This window comes from Leuresthes tenuis, unplaced genomic scaffold, assembly GCF_036924035.1.
Source record: "Leuresthes tenuis unplaced genomic scaffold, fLeuTen1.0.hap1 SCAF_20, whole genome shotgun sequence".
NCBI classification, from domain to species: domain Eukaryota; kingdom Metazoa; phylum Chordata; class Actinopteri; order Atheriniformes; family Atherinopsidae; genus Leuresthes; species Leuresthes tenuis.
In genome coordinates this window covers 4,182,350-4,200,368 of record NW_027325374.1, presented here as the reverse complement: position 1 = coordinate 4,200,368, position 18,019 = coordinate 4,182,350, and the positions used below count along the sequence as shown (strand labels likewise).

The 18,019-nt window shown below is 42.3% G+C and overlaps 2 protein-coding genes across 2 annotated transcripts; both read right to left on the bottom strand.

The window, feature by feature from the left end:
* Positions 1-5,580: 5,580 nt before the first annotated feature.
* Positions 5,581-7,912, bottom strand: arl4d (ADP-ribosylation factor-like 4D). Its single transcript, XM_072373807.1, has 2 exons — positions 7,774-7,912; positions 5,581-6,898 (listed from the first exon to the last, which is right to left on the bottom strand). The coding sequence occupies exon 2, from the start codon at positions 6,773-6,775 to the stop codon at positions 6,170-6,172; it is 606 nt and encodes a 201-aa protein (XP_072229908.1). The 5' UTR covers positions 6,776-6,898; positions 7,774-7,912; the 3' UTR covers positions 5,581-6,169.
* Positions 7,913-10,869: 2,957 nt separating this feature from the next.
* On the bottom strand, positions 10,870-16,989 carry tmem106a (transmembrane protein 106A). The gene is made up of 8 exons (XM_072373703.1): positions 16,843-16,989; positions 15,472-15,646; positions 15,220-15,283; positions 14,983-15,136; positions 12,261-12,401; positions 12,135-12,178; positions 11,956-12,009; positions 10,870-11,327 (listed from the first exon to the last, which is right to left on the bottom strand). Exons 2-8 carry the CDS (start codon positions 15,635-15,637, stop codon positions 11,219-11,221), a joined length of 732 nt encoding a protein of 243 aa, XP_072229804.1. The 5' UTR covers positions 15,638-15,646; positions 16,843-16,989; the 3' UTR covers positions 10,870-11,218.
* Positions 16,990-18,019: the final 1,030 nt, after the last annotated feature.

The window sequence follows — 18,019 nt, the reverse complement described above, 5'->3', positions numbered from 1 at the left end:
AATTCTCATTGGGATAGTTGGGATTGGGAATATTTTCCCAATTTATCCTCCATTCTCTTCAAAAACTGGAGGATCATGAATCAGTTCTCCATACCCGCTAAAATTGGCATGATTAGCTTATAAGTTGCTTGAGCTTAAAAGCACATGGACTGAATGAAGGGTTCTTTGCCCACAACAGGTACATTTGGAAGTCAAAGTTTTCTTTTGTTTTCACAAGCACGCACACACTTATTATTCACAGCCAACTGTGCACCAGGATCCTGGCTCAGTGACATCTGATGTCACAGCACACTACACAGATAAAGACAAGCGGACTGATTAGAAACACAACTCAGCTGTACTAATCACGCTCACCTGGCACAGTTCCCTGAATCATTACCTCACATCACCCTCCTGGAGCTGAGCATAAACTAACCCCCACTACCACAGTCTCATGTGTTATTAATTGTACTCTTGCAAATACCGAAACTCGAAAATGTCCATGCTTATTCTGACTTTGATGCTAGCAACACATTTTGGGACTATTTTTGGGACAGTTTGGGAACAGAAGAGACTAAAACTGTAGTTTAGAAAGTTAAATGTTCTTGCTTGAAGTCCTGGGTCCAGAATGCAAACAGGCCAGTCCAGCAGTGATGCTGTACTGTATGCAGACTGTGCTTTGGCATGTTTACACTAGATGAAATGTGAATGACTGTGTTAATCTGAACAAAACTGGACTTTTCAAATGCATGCAAACATATTAGACCAATTTAAGACACTATAGTAGACTATTTGCCTACTTAAAGCATTTCCAGACATGCAGTTTGTACTAATTCTGATTTTTATAACCGCAGCACCATCTAACAAATTAACAATTTAAAGAAGTTAAAGACAACGCCTGTGCAGCGAATTTAGCTGAACTTAAATTTACAATGATCTCTGAGCTTGAAGCAACAGAATGTTTTGAATGTTTATCTTACACTGAGCCTTATCTCAGTCCCATATCCATCAGACATGAGCCAAATCTGCACTTTATGTGGCCTGCTGATCCCTCACAACACTTGCCCACAACTCACATCAAATCCAGCATAGAACGTTAGGGCTACAACCGGCCCATACAACACATGCCATGACTTGGATTTGGCCCAACTCATCACACAATTGAGCCATTAATACAAAAAGTAGCACAGATTAGGCCAAAATGTGTCTGCTATCTTGGATGGATGTTGGCTTTTGAACTGTGTGTTGAAATCAAGCCTGATAGATCTGATAGTTTTCCATATAAAGCTACTGTCAGCAGGAGATTGGTAGATTGTGTTGTGTTCAACACAAATTTGTGCTAATTAGTCATGGTCTCAATCTAAACCAGCATGACTTAGTGAAGGTACCAATATAAGCTTTGAAGCTGCATTCACTAAACAGAGGTGGTGGTCTAATACATCACCCACCAGGGACTGAAATCCTTCACAAGGTGGTTTCACCACCATTTGCAACCTGAACATCTAACATGTTGGTAAACAGCAACATGTTAAAGCTCAGTGGGTCAACAAGACATTTTCTCAACAGCAGAGATGCTCATTAAAACACTGCCAGATGTAGAAAGAAATCACAAAAAATAGTTGTAATCAGCCATTTTATTTCGGGATATTTTGACTATTGCAGCCTTGGTCCAATCTCAAGAAGCCAGACCCAGACGAAGCAGAGGCTTGTTTTCAGTTTTAAGTTTCAAAGCAGCATCTGTTGATGCTGCAACAAAACTGTGTTCACTGATGATGGTGTTTCTGAGCCCATGGAGGGATCATCACTGCAGAATAAAGTCTGTTTTTGATGCGATGCCTTCTGAGGACCTGAATATTACAGCCATTCAATACGTCTTCCTGTCTTTGTCCCATCTGCACTTAGTTAGATTCCCTTAAACAGTTTTATTTTAGACAAAATAAATGAATCTCAATTGCATTAGATATTTTATCTAGTGGTACGTTTGCGCTCTGCTTTATCTAGATTTAACAAAGAGGCCATTTTCTAAGAATTGTATGTATTTTTCCTGTTATGTGCATGTTTCTGGTTTATATCACCCTTTACCATGGTTGCACCTGTCTGTGAGAGAAATCCCAGTGCAGTCCCTGACACATAGTCCCCATGGCTTCCCTCTCTTGAGGGTTCCCTGTCAGCCACCATCTCACCCTGGAAAACAACAAAGGCTGCACAGCATGTGACCGAAACATGCAAAACTGTGAAAAACAGATACTGCCCAAGCAGCTCCTTCAGACTTTCTTCCCCTTGGGATGAGATCAGGTGTGCAGTGCGCTGCAGGGCACAGCACCACCATTCCTTTGTGTCTTCTCACACCTTTTATTCTGGACACTGGCTGACTGATACCTCCAAATGTCCACAATGTGTCTCAGCTGTTGAAAACACCTCATCACGATGCAAATTTATTCAGTGGCCAGCTGCTGTGCCAAGATGATTCTGCAGAAGATCACCCTTGAAACTTCTAATGAGCTCACCGCTACGAATAACGGGGACAGTGAGGTCACAGAAGTCAAGATGTGCGCGTGTGCTTGTGTGGCTCTCTGGAAGTTTTCCATTTGCATGTATTTATGTGCAAGAAAGTGTGATTTGGCATTAAGTGTTGAAGGACGCCGAGCAGGAGGGATGCAGCAGCTGACAAATAGTTATGGCATCGTGTCAGGAGCAAGACCACAGACACCTGTGACCTGGTATCTTTTTGCATAATATCCTTATTGAAAGGCAACCTAAGAGATTTGTGGAGAATAACTGGTTAAAAAAACCCATCAGTGACACGAGAGCCACAAATAGCTTTGGCAGTTTCTGCATCAGAACACATGAGAAATTGAGTGTTATAAAATCCATTAGTGAACAGGACGCACACAGACTGAGCAGCAGTAAGGTGAAATGAACATAAAAATAAAGGTCACCGTCTTTTTCGTTTCTTCTCTGGGAACTTTGAAAGTGTGCTTTGCATCATTATAGTCAGCTGGGAACTGGCAGGTCTGTTCTTCAAGGTTATTGTAGTCATCTTTGCAGTGGACAAAATATTATTTTCTCTTCCTCTTGGTGTAATTCAGCAATCTAGATGCAAAAGTGATATCAGTCTGAAGTGGTCTCAACCCAAACCAGCGCAGTACTGTGCAAAAATATTGATTTTGCTTCCAAGCACTCAGACTTTCTTGTAATCAATTTAAGTGGTTTTGATTTCTGAAGGTTTTTCAAAGTTTTTCTTCTGCTGCTTTTTCACTCATTTTCAGTCCAGTCCTGAAATATCTGAAAGAAAGGAAATATCTGCCTTTTTTGTTTGTTAAGCCTCTTAACTCTGACCTATAAATCATTAAAGCATTAAAAAAGGCTCCTAACCAGTGTTGTGTCGACACATAACAGACAACTTAGCAAAGAAGCCATTTTAAACTGGATCTTTAGGCACTTTGTCACAAAGACACATCATTTGTTCCCGTTTCTTTAGTTTTATCTATGAAAAACAGCAAAGATAACACGGTTTGACAGACAGAAAATAGGATTTCTGCAGCAACAAGGTGATTCCCAAAGAGCTATTAGCTGAAAACTTGGCATATCTCAGCATGGTGTGCAGTGGGTCCTTAAAACATTTGAGGAAACTGGACAAGTGGAGGACAAAAGAAGAAGTGTCAGGCCTAAAAAACTATCTACAGCAGATGAACAGGATCTGAAAGTGATGTCCTTAAGAAAGAGGAAAAAATCCAGCTGTGACCTGACAGGACCTGAGAGATGCATCTGGACCTTCAGCTGATCCATCTACTGTTGGCCCAAGCCTCATCAGAAATGGTCTCCATGGAAGGGTGGCTGTCAAGAAGCCATTCTTAAGGAAGGGAAACAGGGAGAAAAGGCTGAGCTGTGCCAAATGACACAAGAAGTGGACTGAAAATCAGTGGCAACAGGTCTTATGGAGGGATGAATCCTCCCCAGAGCCCGGACCTCAACATTATTGAAGCAGTGTGGGATCATCTGACAGAGAACGGAACAAAAGGCAGCCCACATCCAAAGAAGAGCTTTGGGATGTCCTTCAAGAAGCCTGGAGAACTATTCCTGAAGACTCCTTAAAGAAATGACAGAAAGCTTGTCTCAGAGGGTTCAGGCTGTGTTGGAGAATAAAGGAGCTCAGACCAGATATTCACTTATTTGCACGTTTTAATGAACGCTTCTCTCCTGTTATCGTGGTAACATATACAGAAATGAGGGGTTGGCTCAGGACTGTATGTTAAAGTGGAGCAAGCATCATTTAACAGAGGTGGTGGATTAAGGCACCACCTGTCAGTCTGCAGTCCTTTCAGTTTCACCACCATTCACACCTCCATTCACGAAACCCCCACATTAGAATCGTTGGGTGGACAACCCCATCCTGACGACCCACATGACGACCGGGTGGGTCACAGATCACCTTACGAGACGTTTAAAGCCTGAAGCAGTGCAGTAACCGTTGTTTCTGTACATTCATTTCCTCTCTGTTTGGTCACTTCTGCAAAAACTCCTGTAATGTACCATATTTAGCTTCTGTTAGCAGCTGTTATGTTATTCTAACGTTGAAAAACGGATGCTGCATCTGCGTTTACCCACATGTTGACATGGGAAGAGAGCAGCAAGTCGTCCAAAACAAAAAAGTAAGCTGTAAATCGTTACGGACCTGCAGGGGAAAATGACTTTGCATGTGGAGCCTTGTCCTCATGGTCATGACTCATAATATCAATTCACCCAACAGTCAGTTAGAGCCTCATTACAAAACCAGAAAAATAACCCCGGTCCTCTATTTAAACCAGCAGTAACACTAGATTTCTTTCTGGGCCTCAGCAACAGGGCCGCCACAGCCTGAAGGTGGTTCGGCCCGACATGATCACAACAGCAACCACAGGGTCTCTGAGCACCTCACCACTAATTGATGCAATTACTCTGTCAGCAGTTGGCAGACAACAGAAGGTGGGAATCAAACTAAACGGATTGTTGGGTCTTATGTAGGGGGAAGGTAAAGACAGCCTCACTCTGACGGCCTCATTTGCTGATCTGGCTGTGAACAGTGAGACGGGCCACAGCTCAGGACTTTGAAATTAAAATGGTAATCTGGTTTGTTTCCGATCATTAGTGGAAACTTATCGGCTGTTTTCCAACCGGTTTAGACAGAAACAAGCTCAGAAATCAGCATTTCAGTGTTATCTCATTTTAAAAGTTGGCAAACGCTTGATGTGGGGCACCAGCAGCTTTCAGTTTGCAGTTATTCAGTGGAACAGCCCCTCTCTTTTAGAGCTGCATTGGTCTCAGTTAGCTCCCGTGAGGCTGTATCAGTTTCACTAGCTTCTACGTGTTCAGCCGTGTTCAACTGAACCAAAACAGTTGAGTCACGGGCCAGAAACCAAAAGATAAGAAAAGCTGACAATCTTCATGCCTGTGCAGGTTTTTCCACAACAAGCGAGCCTCGTTCTGCGCAGGTTAATGAGGAAAAATACAGCTTTTTGCTTTTTAGAGGTCCAGGAATCACTAAGTGTCTCGCCCCCAAGCATCAGCATCAGCGGGGTTTAATTATTTAGTTCTACAACCTAAAAGATTCAAAGATAGCAATGAATTTTCTGTACAGTGCTCAGATTTATTAAGTCTCCAGATTTACAAAATGTACAGTTTGTATAAACACTAATTATACAAAATGAAGCTTAACATCTGTGGCTATGAGTGAATTTAAGATGGCTCTTCCTTTCATTTAACATCATTTACAAAAGGAAACAGAAGATCCCCCTCAGCACAAACACACAAGCACCGAATAAATGTTCTGGGGAAACATTGTGGAACAAAAACAGCCGCTCAGAGCGGCAGAATCTGTGCAAGCCTGTGAGGGAATATCCGGGTATTCTCCTCCAAAAAGTCCCACACACGTGTGTTTGTGGATTAGCTCTACGTGTCTCGTTAGAACTCTTCTTTAATTCAAGTGTAGAAAAGCACTTAGTGGCGACTAACTGCCATCATTGTTTCCTTTAAATCTAGAAGTGAAGCTTTCAAAGGGCAGCCGCATGACAACAAAGTCAAAACGGCGTCGGTATTATGAGCCGATCCATTCTCGCTGACCAGAACGCCATGTGTCAGCGCTCCTGTTCAGTCAGGAAGTGTCCCAATACTGGATAAACCTCTGTTTACGCCCACAGACTGAGCCCAGAGTTCATCTCTTCCTGTTGCGGTTGTGCTTCACCATCTTCTTCCTCTTCAGGATCATCTCGTACAGTTTCTCCAGGCCCGGCTGCAGCCCCTGACCGTCCACAGCGCTGCAGCTCTGCACGTGATACAGCGTGTACGTGCTCAGTTCGTGCACGGAGAGCAGCTTCTCCACCTCGCTGATGGACAAGGCCGTGTCCATGTCCTGTTTGTTGGCCAGGATCAGCACCGGGACGCCCTGGTTCTCCGAGGTGCGGGTGATCTTATGGAGCTCCACTTTGGCCTCCTCCATGCGCTCCAGCTCAGTGGAGTCCACCACAAACACGATCCCGTCCGTGCGCCGCGTGTACGACTTCCACAGCGGGCGCAGCTTCTCCTGCCCTCCCACGTCCCACACCTGGAAGTTTATGGCACGGGACGCCCCCACCGCCACCTTGATCTTCTCCATGTTGAAGCCCTTTGTGGGGATCGTTTTCACAAACTCCTTCAGTTTGAGCCTGTAGAGCAGAGACGTCTTGCCAGCTGAATCGAGGCCGATCACCACCACATGCAGACTCTGAAAGCTTGGCAGGAACGACGTGTTGGGAGCGATATCGGTCAGCTGGTTCCCCATGATTCCAGCCGGCAATTCACACCTACTGAGGTGAGGTGACAAATTCCAAATGTAATCCTTTTCTCAGTGGACTGGCATTTGCTCCCCGTCCTCAGAGGCAAACAGGATCAGGTGATGGGAGACCTTATCAGAACACACACAGAGGTTGGGTTAACATTGAATGGCTGCTTAAGGAATGCATGTTTGCCATCTAAGAGTGCCAAGTGAGGAATGCAGGGCAGACAATGATAACAGATAGCTGGGCTTTTCACCCATAAAGGCACTGGATGCAGCTTGGTCCCATCACTGCAGAAGTTCCTGTTCAGATTCATCCCCGACCACCCCACAGTTCTTTCAATCCAAACCGGAGTCACTTCCACTTATTTTTAAACGCAGCTAGGTGAATAATAACCGTCTTGAGGCTTAAAACAACATTTAATTGGGTGTCTGAGGTTGTGTTCGCTTCTTATTTGCTGGCCTAATCCTCTTAAGATGGTTAAAGCCAAAAGGCTTTTCCTGAGGCAGATTGATTTCAACGCAGCCCATGCAGTGTGTTTCCACTGCTTCTCTCTGCTTCATGTCTATGCTGCAGCAGCTCTAATCCGGTTGTTGTTGACATCCTGATATGCATCAAACAGCTGCCTTTGGACGGACTACAGCCATTACATGTGTACAGGGAGACAGTGATCTGCTTCTAACCCTGAAATGGTTGATAATGTGTGTTACAGGAGGGGGAATCCAGCAGGGGCAAAATGCACTGTCACGTTTCTCATCTAATGCTTTTATTACTAGACTTTATTTCAAATCTAAATCCCACTTTTCGCGTCTCTCCTCTCCAGCACGAGACCTCTGCGTTTAGTTTTTTTTTAATCACGTACATTTGTGCGTAAATTAAATAACTTCGATGTCCTCTAAAGATTAAGCTTGAGAGACCGATGTTAACTGATTTATTAAACATGCTACGGCACTAAAATGATAAACACGAATCCAAACAGCAGAAAATCACCCTGCAAGCTTACCTTTTTTAATGAATATTTCCGCTGAAATTATCATCCGCGCGCGATCAACACTTCCATAGTTGACGGTAAACGGTTTCTGTCCCTGCGGTCGGCTCCTCTCGGATCTCCTCCAGCAGCAGTAATGAGGATTTCTGGAAAAGCTCGAGCGAACACCACCTTCAGCCCGGCTGACGTCACGGTCACCTGGAGGGCTGCTCCGCGCCCCCTGCAGGCAAAGCAGCGAACTGCAGGGGCCGCTGAAACGTGGCTGTAGGAGGAGCTGAGAGATTTGGTTTTAACACACTATGCTTTGCTAAAATAAACCATTTCAGCTTTTCCGAAAGATCTTATTGAATATAAAGGTGATTCTTGGCCCACTTCTCTTTAACTTTTACACGCTCCCACTTGGAGATATCATAAAGATTCATAATTTCTCCTCACCTTCAGACGCTGATGATACACAGTTGTACTTATTTTTTTCCAAAACATATATCTAAAGTTAACATTTTAAACTCAAACTTTGGAGATTTGAACCTGTTCTACACAGAATCACATTTAAATTCCTCTTACTCGTATTACTAGTCAATTCTCTTACGTGTGTGGTTTTCTCATACTTTGTCCTTCCTGAGCACGTTGGGTTTACCTGTATTGAAAGGTGCTCTATAAGTAAAACGGCATTTTTAATTCTTCTGTCTGTTTTTAAAGCCTCAGAGTCCTTATCTGAACTCCCTGTCCTCACTCTGACTCCACACCTGATCGATCCTCTCAACAACTGCTCCTTCTGAATCAATAATCAATGATTGCATCTCCTGAGACCGACATCGCGTCTTTCTAATCCATCAAAATAAACCTATCACGTTTTTATAAGTAAATGTGTATCGATTTAAGATCACATAATGTTTTTATCGTTATTTTTGCCTTTATCAAAAACATATTTTAATGGTACCGTAAACAGGGACCAGTTTGGGTTCTGTGTCGGTCTGTAGCGATACTTTGGCTTCACCCTGTGGCCAATTTGGTGAACAACAGGAGGAAAAACATCTTATGATTCAGTTTATCTTACGTTTTCTTAATAAATGATGCGTGTCTTGAGTATCTTCTTACTATGCCGCATTACATTTGTCCTTCACTCAATATTAAGCTGTTTACTTCCCAACACTTCACAAACCAAGGCCCAATCCCAGCTCTCCAACTTAGCCTTCACTGCTCCTATTTTTTTAGTGATAAGATGCCCCTTTTTGTTTTGGGGAACAATGGGAAGTCGTCGTCCCGTCCTTCTACTGCGTGTTGGAGGCCAATTTGGTGGTTAGATAAGCAAAGAAGAAGAAGAAGGACATCTTATCTTGCAAAATGGAGGAGTAGGGCCAAGGGGGGCCTAAGATGTTACATATAAAACATACTAGAGCTGGCAAGATATAGTAAGATTAAACCAGCAAAGAGTTTGCACAATTAGAGCTGAGTCGATCAGTTTGAGACCTCAACAAACCAAACGTCCAATGAGTGTTTGTGAAGCACATTTCTCACTACTTTTCAGAGTTTATACTTAAATTTGAACTTTCCCTTTAGGATCTGACATCCTCTACCGGAGGTTTTCCTTCACACTGAACGATCCAGAAAAGTTCATCACTATGAATCTAAAACCTACAGACATTTAGCCGTTCTTATAGAACCAGAAGTTTGTTCCTGACCAGCTGGAGGCTGCAGGGCCTCTGACTGGAGGGACGTGAACAGGGAGGTGAGGACGGCAGAGACCCCCTCACACCCCCACCAGAGACCGTTTACCCTGCTGGCCTCTGGGAAAAGGTTTGGGAGCATTCGGACCACCAAACACTTTTCAGTTCTTTTGCACTACTGCCACCGTCACTTTGACCTCTGGTTTTTCTATTTATCTTCTGTTTTATACGTATTTTAACATTTAAATGATCTTATTTTTATTCTGTATACTCTAAATTATGTATCAACAACACTTCTCAGCTCTGCTGTTATTTTCTACCGTTGTTTTATTATCTTTCTGTCTAAATAAAACCCTACAGATGCCTCTGTGGGTGTAGTAAAAAAGGACACATCTGGACACACAACCGTCCAGACTCATTACAGTGATTTAAACTGTGAGGTGCAATGTTGGGAGTTTCTCCACACTTAATAAATGTGTCACAGTGAGGCTAAGCAGGGGGCGAAGGAGCCAGATTCCATTCATTTTTCAGTCTCCAGGATCTTAACCTCCTTCACCCTTCAATATCTGCACTGAGACAAAAAGCTAAGGAATAATTATGATAATAATAATGATGGTTTAGGTTGGTTTACTTCAACAGATATTCGATAAGATACAGTACAGCCACTGAAAAAGTGATTAGCCTGCAGTTGCAGGTTCAGCAAATATCCAGTAGGGGGCAGTCTAACCCCACAGCAGTTTATTGCAGTAGGTGATGTTTTAACAGGCTAAAAGCGATTTAAAATAATTTCGTCATGTGAAATGTTAAGATAAAGGCTGGTTAATACATTTGTATTAACCTCATTCAAAGAATAAGGGCTTAAATACTAACTGTCACTTTTCTTTTGTTTATAATGCATATTTTGACATTTTACTGTCATTAAAGAATGCGAAAAAATAGCCAAAACAACCAGATAAGAGTGATTATTTTTAACATCAGCATAGACACAACTCAATGAGGACATCAGAAACATTCAAAATAAACTATTCATGGGAACTTTTCTCAGTATTTGCCTTGACTAACTTCAATTTAACCACAACTCCTCCTTAAGAAAACAGCTGCTTTTAAGGCGGGATTCCTCTTAAAACAGCAGCACGCGGTGGCCTTCCCAGGGAATACAACAGACCTTCCTTTAGAACTGAATATAATCCATCCTCTAGAAAACCAACAGCTGATTTTAAAACTGTGGATTAAGATGAAGAAATAAAAAACTACTCAATATCTAGCACAAAGGTTGACATACATCCAAAGAGGGAACTGGTGCTTCCTGCCTTTGGGAATATCACGATCGTTGGGTTTAGTATGACGTCAACACTGTGAAGATCCATTAAACACAGAGCAAACTGTTCTGTAGGGGGATGATGGAGGGTTTATGTCAAATAACGGCCACTGCATAAGACATATGGAGCCTTAAATGTCACAGTTTAATAAAGTGCAAATGACCAGATCATCAGAAGGTCGATTCTACTACACAACAATTAAAGCTTTTTCAAAAAAAGATGCATAATTTACACAAGATTGAAAAAATATATACAGTTTTCACAAAACATTTTAAGAGCTCATTGCCTGCAGTACATATTTACATCTCAAGCTAAGGAAAGCAAACAAAGACCATCTATACAGTTGATTTCTGGCATTGTAGTGATTCATTTAAGTGCTTGAGTCTGCTAAGAGAGGATGTATATTAACAGTATTTATCGTTTACACATTACGGGGGTGAAGGGACGGCGCCACTCTGAGGTTTTGGATACGAATCATCTCACAGGATGTGGGATCGTTGAGTTGGTGCCGCAGTCGATATACTCAAAGGTGTCCAGTGACAGCTGCTCCGTGTGAGAGAGATAAGAAATATTCATCGTCATTCTGAGGAGGGAAAAATACACATTTTTATGTTATTTAGCTACACAAATCAACACTTTCATATGAATAAAACTGTAATGCGGCGCTCACTTGCAGCCTGTTCAGTTACTTTTAGCTTTTAGATTCTGGCCATCTAACAGAATCAGAGCCTGCACCGCGCTCGCTAAACCTGCAGCAGACAGACGAAGCTGGAGACGGGACTGTGTCACAGCTTAAAAACAGGAACATTCACGGCCATTTTGCTGCACTTTAAGCAGAGAAGGTAGAGCGTTTTCTGATGCTGTCACCAGGTCTGAACTGGCCCTTTATAAGAGTAGCTCCAGCTTTGCTTTGGGTAGAGAAAAGAGCTGACCAAAAGCAGAAATGTCTTCTTTAAGGGATCACAAAAGAGAAATGAAAGCAGAAAAGGCCCAACCATTATTTAGCGGTTTAAATCCTGCCCCAGTTCTAAAAGCAGAACCCGACTCTGTTATCGTGTCCTTTCCTGTTATCTGAGGTGGACGTTTGAGATTTGAACGGAGGATAAGGCCCGTTTTGTGGTTGTGGTTTGAAGCATTGCTCTGCTGAGAAGTTTGGGCTTGAGATAAGCGGACGTGTCCGCCTCTCTGCAGCTTTTTACACTGAGACTTACTGCAGCTGCAGAAACAACGTGTGAATCTTGATCGTGGTTGACTTGCAGTAGGTGCTGAAAGAGAAAGAAGTGAGCGTGAACATCTGCTGACACATTCAGACGCTAATGATGGACGTTGAAATTGATTTTTTCCTCTAAATGTTTCCGCAAAGAGCTGAAAATACAAGTTCATGTCTTACTTTAAGCCTTTGTCTGTAATCGACAGGTCGATTTCAATGGTGTACTGCAAAAGATGGAGAATTAAGTGAGAAATTTGCTACACTACAAATAAACCACCAGCTACTTTCATCCTGGGGGACACTCACAGATTTCTGCGATCGGGGCTGGATGGCTGTCATGTTGGAGAACTTGGTCTTTCCCACAACCGTGTCAGCAATCAGACCCTGCATGGTTAACTCAGCAATCTGAACTGGGACAAAGTTCTCGTTGGTGACGTTGATGAGATTCTGCAAAAGAGAGAAACACGCTTGTCACCTGCAACCAAAGCACCTTTCCATCATTAAAAGGTCTCGGGGTACTTTGACCGTCATATAACAGTCTGGCAGCTGGCCACAGTCTGTCATGTGAAGGCAGTTAAAGTTCTTAGTGGGCAGCATTGACACATACATAAAAATACAGTGGCTCAGGTCTGAGTGAAGAGGTTCTGGAAAGCAGAGGTTGCAATATCGAGTGTCCTGTAAGATTTAAACGAGTCACAATATCTGAGAGAATCCAGAGTAACCTGGAGCCGAAGTGCAGAAGATTGATCAAATCTATAGCTGCATTTAGAAAGTCAAACTGGTGGCGTTTGCAGATTTAAGAGCATCAAAACTCTACCTGCGAGCGAGCTGAGCCATGTGTCAGGTGTGTTAAATCGTCAGTGGGCAGGAAGATGTTTGAGACTGAATTTCTCAGTCCTGTGAGGTTGGAGGTACAACTCTTTATGAAAATATTCATATTTGTTTGAATTAACTATGTTTGTCATGTTTTTCTACAGTCCTGATCCAGCCCCCATTTCCTTATATTTTCCTTCCAAGCAGCCAGATGTTCCTGTAATCCCTTAAAGTGGTCTGGAGCAATAGTTCTTCAGGCTTTCTGAAGGTCTTTCAAAGTTTTTCTTTGGACATTGGCTGCTTTTTCACTCAATTTCAGTCCTTGTACCTGACCAAAGACTTAAAGCACTTAACTCTGAGCTATGAACCATTCAGGCATAAAAAAGGCTCCTAACTCAAGGCATGAACCAGTGTTGTGTCGACACAGAACAGACAACTTTGCAAAGAAGCCATTTTAAACTGGATCTTTAGTCACTTTAGATCTTTAGACACATCATTTGTTCCCATTTCTTTAGCTGCATCCATGAAAAACAGCAAAGAAAACACAGTTTGACAGACAGAAAATAGGATTTCTGCAGCAACAAGGTGATTCCCAAAGAGCTATTAGCTGAAAACTTGGCATATCTCAGCATGGTGTGCAGTGTGTCCTTAAAACATTTGAGGAAACTGGACAAGTGGAGGACAAAAGAAGAAGTGTCAGGCCTAAAAAACTATCTACAGCAGATGAACAGGATCTGAAAGTGATGTCCTTAAGAAAGAGGAAAAAATCCAGCTGTGACCTGACAGGACCTGAGAGATGCATCTGGACCTTCAGCTGATCCATCTACTGTTGGCCCAAGCCTCATCAGAAATGGTCTCCATGGAAGGGTGGCTGTCAAGAAGCCGTTCTTGAGGAAGGGAAACAGGGAGAAAAGGCTGAGCTGTGCCAAATGACACAAGAAGTGGACTGAAAATCAGTGGCAACAGGTCTTATGGAGGGATGAATCCTCCCCAGAGCCCGGACCTCAACATTATTGAAGCAGTGTGGGATCATCTGACAGAGAACGGAACAAAAGGCAGCCCACATCCAAAGAAGAGCTTTGGGATGTCCTTCAAGAAGCCTGGAGAACTATTCCTGAAGACTCCTACTACGAAGTATCTGACTTGAATTGTGCAGCGATTTGTTTCTGCAGTTGTTCCTACGATCAGATGCAGACAGAATTGTGTCTGTAACCTGATGAATGTGCTCACATGAACATGATATTTCCTGGTTTCATTTAGTTTTTTATTGAGCCGGGAAAGGCTTTTCTGTGTTAGCTCGAGTACCCAGAATGCACCTTGGATTGCAGCATGAACAACTTAATGAAACGTATGAAAAACTGCAAAAAGGAAACGTTTAAATCTGGTTTCTTTCACCTGGTTTGCAGCTCATGGCTGTGGCTGACAGAGTAAAAGGCATGTGGTCAATAGCTGGGTTTCCATCCAGTTGTAAAGCAAATTTGAAGCAAACTTTCCAGATAAAAGCGCATCTGGCTGATTTCCTCTGCATGGTGGTGTCAGGATGTGGGGTTTAGGCTAAGTGGCTGCAACATAACATGAAACAGGAAGAAGTCAAAACCAGAACCAGCTGTCTCCTTGTATGAGAAAACGACTTAGAGAGGTCTTCAGGGATCGTTTTAGCTGGGAACGCTGCGCCTGTTCTTCCATGTTGGTGCTCTGGTCTGACGTCCACAGACCTGTTCGATGGCGGCTCGTGACAGGAACCAGAAAGCTTTGCCTGTCAGCTGTCGCAGTGATGTTTGCTGTGTGGGAGCAGACCGATCGTTCGGGTGGGGAACGGCATCAGAACGCGTCCGGGCCGCTCGGACTGTCCAGTGCAGCTCGTATCTGTTCTTCTTTGTTCATTTTCGGCGCCCTCTTTGGGATGCAATCGGTCGCTGTCCGTGCAGGAGACCAACATGGAAGCTCGTGTGCTTTTACCTGCCTGCCATCAACGCTTCTTCAAAACAGGCAAAAGCCACCTAAAGCGAGTAGATAAGCCTTTTTATTTGTGAGCTCTGATGGAAACCGGACTCTAACAGGACTAAAGGAAGAGGAAATGAACACAACCGGAAATCACATCATGACTCTTTCAAGTCAGCTGTCCCTCACCCTCTTCTTCTGTAAAATTAGACCCGTTTCCTTCTTACAATCAACTTGAAAAGGCTCATCGGTGAAAACACAGCCCGTTACTTACTGTGACCTCCATCTCAACAGTGTCGGGGGTGAGGAAGACTGTGACTGACAGCACCGACACAGGCGTGATGCTGACGCTCCGTGGGAATAAGAAAAAGAGGATCAGGCAGCAAACCAGGAGACACAACACCATGGAGACGCACACATACAGCTTCCTGAAACACAACGCACAGATGCAGCACTGATTGAATCAAGTCAGCAGCAGAAATGCACACACACACACTCGTGTACTCCTTACGTGCGTCTGGGTTTCAGCCTGACATCGTTGCACGGGATTACAGCAACGAGCTGGTCCTGCTGACCTGCCGATGGTGAAAGAGTAGAAGGAAAAGTCTCGTTTCGACCACAAAAGTGATGTGAAAGTTGCTTAATAAAGAGCACAGACACATTCGTGTGTTTTAGTTCGACTCGCTTCGCTGCTGCCGGATCAAATAAGAAACAACGAGTAACGTAGCTGAGAGAGCCTGAAAAACGAATGACCAAAACTGACCTCTGGGAATGCGTCCGGTGCCTCGACATGTTGGGCAGGTGTCACTGGAGGAGCTTCCGTTGATGCTACCGTAAGGAGGAAACTGCTTGAACGTTTTCACCCTCTCCATCCCATTGGTGAGCTCAGGATCTACGGTTGAACTGCTGTTTTTGCTCGGTGGAACCATTACACATGCCTGAAAGACAAAGTCCAGGGTTTCCTCACAACCCTTTAAAGACCAATAAAAGCTTTCTTTCACCACATGACAGGATGCGAACATGATAATCTGGGAGCAGCATACCCAAAGATAAGATGATTTAGGAATTTAGAGCATCTTGTGACTAAAAACAATGTCTACATGCATGCATGTCATCCACTGCTGGATATCACATACAACCCTTCACTGATAAAAACTACTGAGTCATGTTCAGTGAGGCACCGAAAAGCTTTCACAGTGATTTCCACAGGAAAAATGAGCTAAAGCTGATAAGAAATCTAAAAACTTTTACTGTAACTGAGCAAGAAGAGTATAAACATAAAGCCAAAGACAAACATTCCTTCATATCTCACTTTTAACTCCTCTTACTGGTCATTCCTGCTCCGTGACTTTGAAATCTGAAATTAAATGGATTTGGACACCATCCACGAGCATAACAAGGAAGCTTGTGTGGTTTGGTTGTGTCTGTTTGGTTGTGCTTTAATGCACCTCCACGGTATGCTGAATTTTCTTTTTATAGAAAAAAAAAGGGTTGAAAACACAGTGAATTTCACTTCAAAAATAGGTTTTCTCTACAGATTCTCTTCTTCCTGCATGAATTAATAAGTAGTTTGGAGAAAAAACATCAAAAGTCAGGACAATAACTGCCACTGTCATTAATTCACCAACAAACCCGAAGAAAATTAATCAAAATAACACCGATTTGTTCAGGCTTTTTGTTACAAACCTTGCAGGTAAAGTTTTCGATTATGACCATGTTGGATTGCAACTAAACACATGACGCAACACAGTTTTAATGCAACAGATTAAATTATTACATGCAAAACACCAGACAACACCTTGAGTAATGCTACTTGAAAATAATAATACTATTAATTTATGCATTGTGAGTTCCGATTTGTTTTCATACTTATTAAAGTACTATCTGCGACTTTCACTTTCAAAGGGGACTATAATAGAGTTTCTATAATCTACACATTTCCCGGATAAATGATAATAATGATAATAATGATAAAACCACATAATTGCCATTTCTAAACCTTTGTTGATGTCTAAAACAGTAAAAATGTCCTGTCAGTCTTTAGCATCAGACACATGTGGGTTAGAAATGATCTCGCTTCGGTTCAGCTGATAAATACCTCCTGTATTTATCGCCTCCTCTCCTGCGCACTTACCTTCACAAATCGACCTCACATCCAGACTATAATATCCACAGAGCGGGTATAAAATTACAAGCTTTTTTAGTTTGTTTTCAAAAAGTTACACTTGAACAGCCTATCTGCTGTGTCATAACGCCAGTAATGTGGGAGGAACACTTCCTTCTCTTTTTAGATGACGAGTCTATTCAACAACAGCTGATCACATGTGCTCACATCACACAACTTTCCACCCTGACGGCGTTCATTTCAATCTAGCAGGTCTAAAATGAATTCTGCAGCGGCATGAGATGTCGGGGCGATTTTTGTTTAGTGAGCCACTTTAATGTCGCTCAGATTAAATTGATTCGGTATCAAGCCCCCTTCAGTCCCAACTCTCTACCGCCTCCCAGCGGTTGGACGTCGCATCTCCATCGAAAAGGGGAAAATTTGATATTATTTGATTTTTATTCAACGTCTAAAACTAACTTAGGATGGTGTTAACACCAAGGCAGTTAAAAGCTCGACAGAAGCACTAACACAACTTTAATTTCCACTGGTGAAGGAATTAACTGCTTTACACCATTTTCATATTTGGTTAGCTAATTAGCTTAGCACGAGGCTTTAAATATAGTGGAACAGTTGGCTAAAATTCACCCACAAGCACCCAGAAAGGCCAGAAAATAAATAATGATTAACATAGTACTTTTTACTTGTTTAATATGTTAAAAAATGGGGTAAAAAAAAAATTAATCAAAACAGTTTATTTTTTTAAAATATTAGTGTATAATTTGGTTGACCTGGTTAGCTGTTTCCAGTTTGTGCTTAGCTAGGTGTCTTTAAAAAAAGAAATGTAATCACTTAATTTAATAGATAAGTAATTAACAAATTACAAATTCTGATCTTTGATTTAGCCTTTAGTTTTGTTTTTGCAATCTTAAGTTACACATAAATTTGTCTTTTGTCAAACCAATAGTCATTTCTTTTGTTTTTCTTTTTTAAACCTTAACTTTTGTATAAATCAAATACCAACATATAACAAGTTAATCTTTAAAGTGTTACAGACGCTATTATGTGCATTTAGTTAACTTTGGTCGGATCTGGATAGTTGTTTCTCCCCCTGCTAACAATCTTTTTACTACTCTAAGCTAACAGGCTGCACTTGAAACATAAAAAAATATTATTTTGAATTTTAACAAGAAACCAATTTGTTTTT